This window comes from Macadamia integrifolia, chromosome 7 (genome assembly GCF_013358625.1).
Source record: "Macadamia integrifolia cultivar HAES 741 chromosome 7, SCU_Mint_v3, whole genome shotgun sequence".
Classification (NCBI taxonomy): domain Eukaryota; kingdom Viridiplantae; phylum Streptophyta; class Magnoliopsida; order Proteales; family Proteaceae; genus Macadamia; species Macadamia integrifolia.
This window is the reverse complement of record NC_056563.1, coordinates 15,649,940-15,651,483: the sequence shown is the minus strand read 5'-3', so window position 1 is coordinate 15,651,483 and position 1,544 is coordinate 15,649,940. Positions and strand designations below refer to the sequence as shown.

The 1,544-nt window shown below is 41.1% G+C and overlaps 1 protein-coding gene across 1 annotated transcript; it reads right to left on the bottom strand.

Moving 5' to 3' along the window:
* Nucleotides 1–608: 608 nt before the first annotated feature.
* LOC122084771 (protein PELPK1-like) lies at nt 609–1,281 on the bottom strand. The gene is made up of 2 exons (XM_042653204.1): nt 940–1,281; nt 609–740 (listed from the first exon to the last, which is right to left on the bottom strand). The coding sequence occupies exons 1-2, from the start codon at nt 1,279–1,281 to the stop codon at nt 609–611; spliced, it is 474 nt and encodes a 157-aa protein (XP_042509138.1).
* Nucleotides 1,282–1,544: the final 263 nt, after the last annotated feature.

Genomic DNA, 1,544 nt, shown 5'->3' with positions numbered 1-1,544 from the left:
TATTGTTAAATCCTCTCCAATTAACTCCCATGAATGTTTAAAAAATCTAACCCCAAAACCATTAGGCCATGGAGCTTTATAATTCGGCAGAGAGAAAACCACCTCCATCATTTCCTTGTTGAAAACCTTAGCTTCTAACATATCTTGTTGAACTATTTCCAGTCTTCCTTTTAAAGGGGGATTGAAGGGTGACATAATCCAGTATCCGATGCATCAGCTCCAAACAAGTTCCAATAGAATCTAGTATGCACTACTCTATATTGATTGTTCAAGAACCATCTCGTGAAAATATTTTATAGAAGAAAGAAGCAGGAAGTATGGGAGTGATTTCCCTCCCACACCATGCCACATTCTAACCACGTCAGCATAGCATGAAGTATGAACACACTCTTTCCTCTCTAAAACTACGGGCCTGTTGATGAAATTGTTTCCCACACCGTGATTGGTGTTGCATTAGAAGATCTTCAACACGAGCGCACCTTTCAATGGGTGCACCCACCATTTTCCATATATATATATATATATATATAATTCAATTCCAATCCAAACTTTAGAATACAATCACATATGACAAGGGTTTTCATGCTAATACACAAATAGGTACTACATTAATGGAAAATATGAGATTGAAGCTCAAATCCCAACAATATCGAAGCTAATACAAGCCAAACTAAAAGGAAATTGAAACAAATATGAATCACCAAAGATGCCAAGAAACCAGCAAAAACAGGTTCCAGTATCTTCAATAATGAAATATAAACTCCAGCAAGAAATATCCAAATGTACCAATCCCTTGAAATCTCTCTTCTAAATTGATAGTATAGTGGGTTTTTAAGGACTAGTGGTTGCAGGTGGCGGGGAGAGAAAAGGGATAGTGCGAGGAATGGAAGGAATTGAAGGATTTTTCGTTGGGACAGTAGGCAATGGAGGCAGAGCTACCTTTGGAATTGTGGGTATGGTGGGCAGTGTGGGCATGGGTGGCAATGTGGTCTTAGGAATAGAAGGGATCTGGGTACTTGGCAGGGGTGGTATTGTGGTGGGTATTGGCAAGTTGGGAATAGTCGGCAGAGAACGCACTGGGGGCAATGTTGCCTGAGGCAAAGACGGCATTGCCGGCAATGGAGGCACTGTGACCTTAGGCAAGGTTGGGATTGTGGGCACAGGCACCACAGGTGGTGGAGCTGCTGTATCCAGTAGATGGCGAGCCGCTGTGATCGGACTGATGCTTGAACATGACAGCGCCACAATCAAATACAAGAAGGAGTGTGTTAAAGCAGCCATGGTCAGAATATAAGAGATGCAAATAAAAAACAAGCTAGAAGACACTGGTATAGAAGATTTGATGATTTGCTCTGTGATGAAGAATGACAACAGGTGATGGGTTTTTATAGAGGACTATAAACATAGAACTATTGAAGGAACCTATGGGAAGAAACAAGGAGTTGAGTTTGTTGAGACGTGGTTGAGAGCAGTGGAGATAAGAAATAGTTGTTAGTCTAACTTCTCATCGATAGCTTTAGCAAATGTCAAATACGAACGTCCTT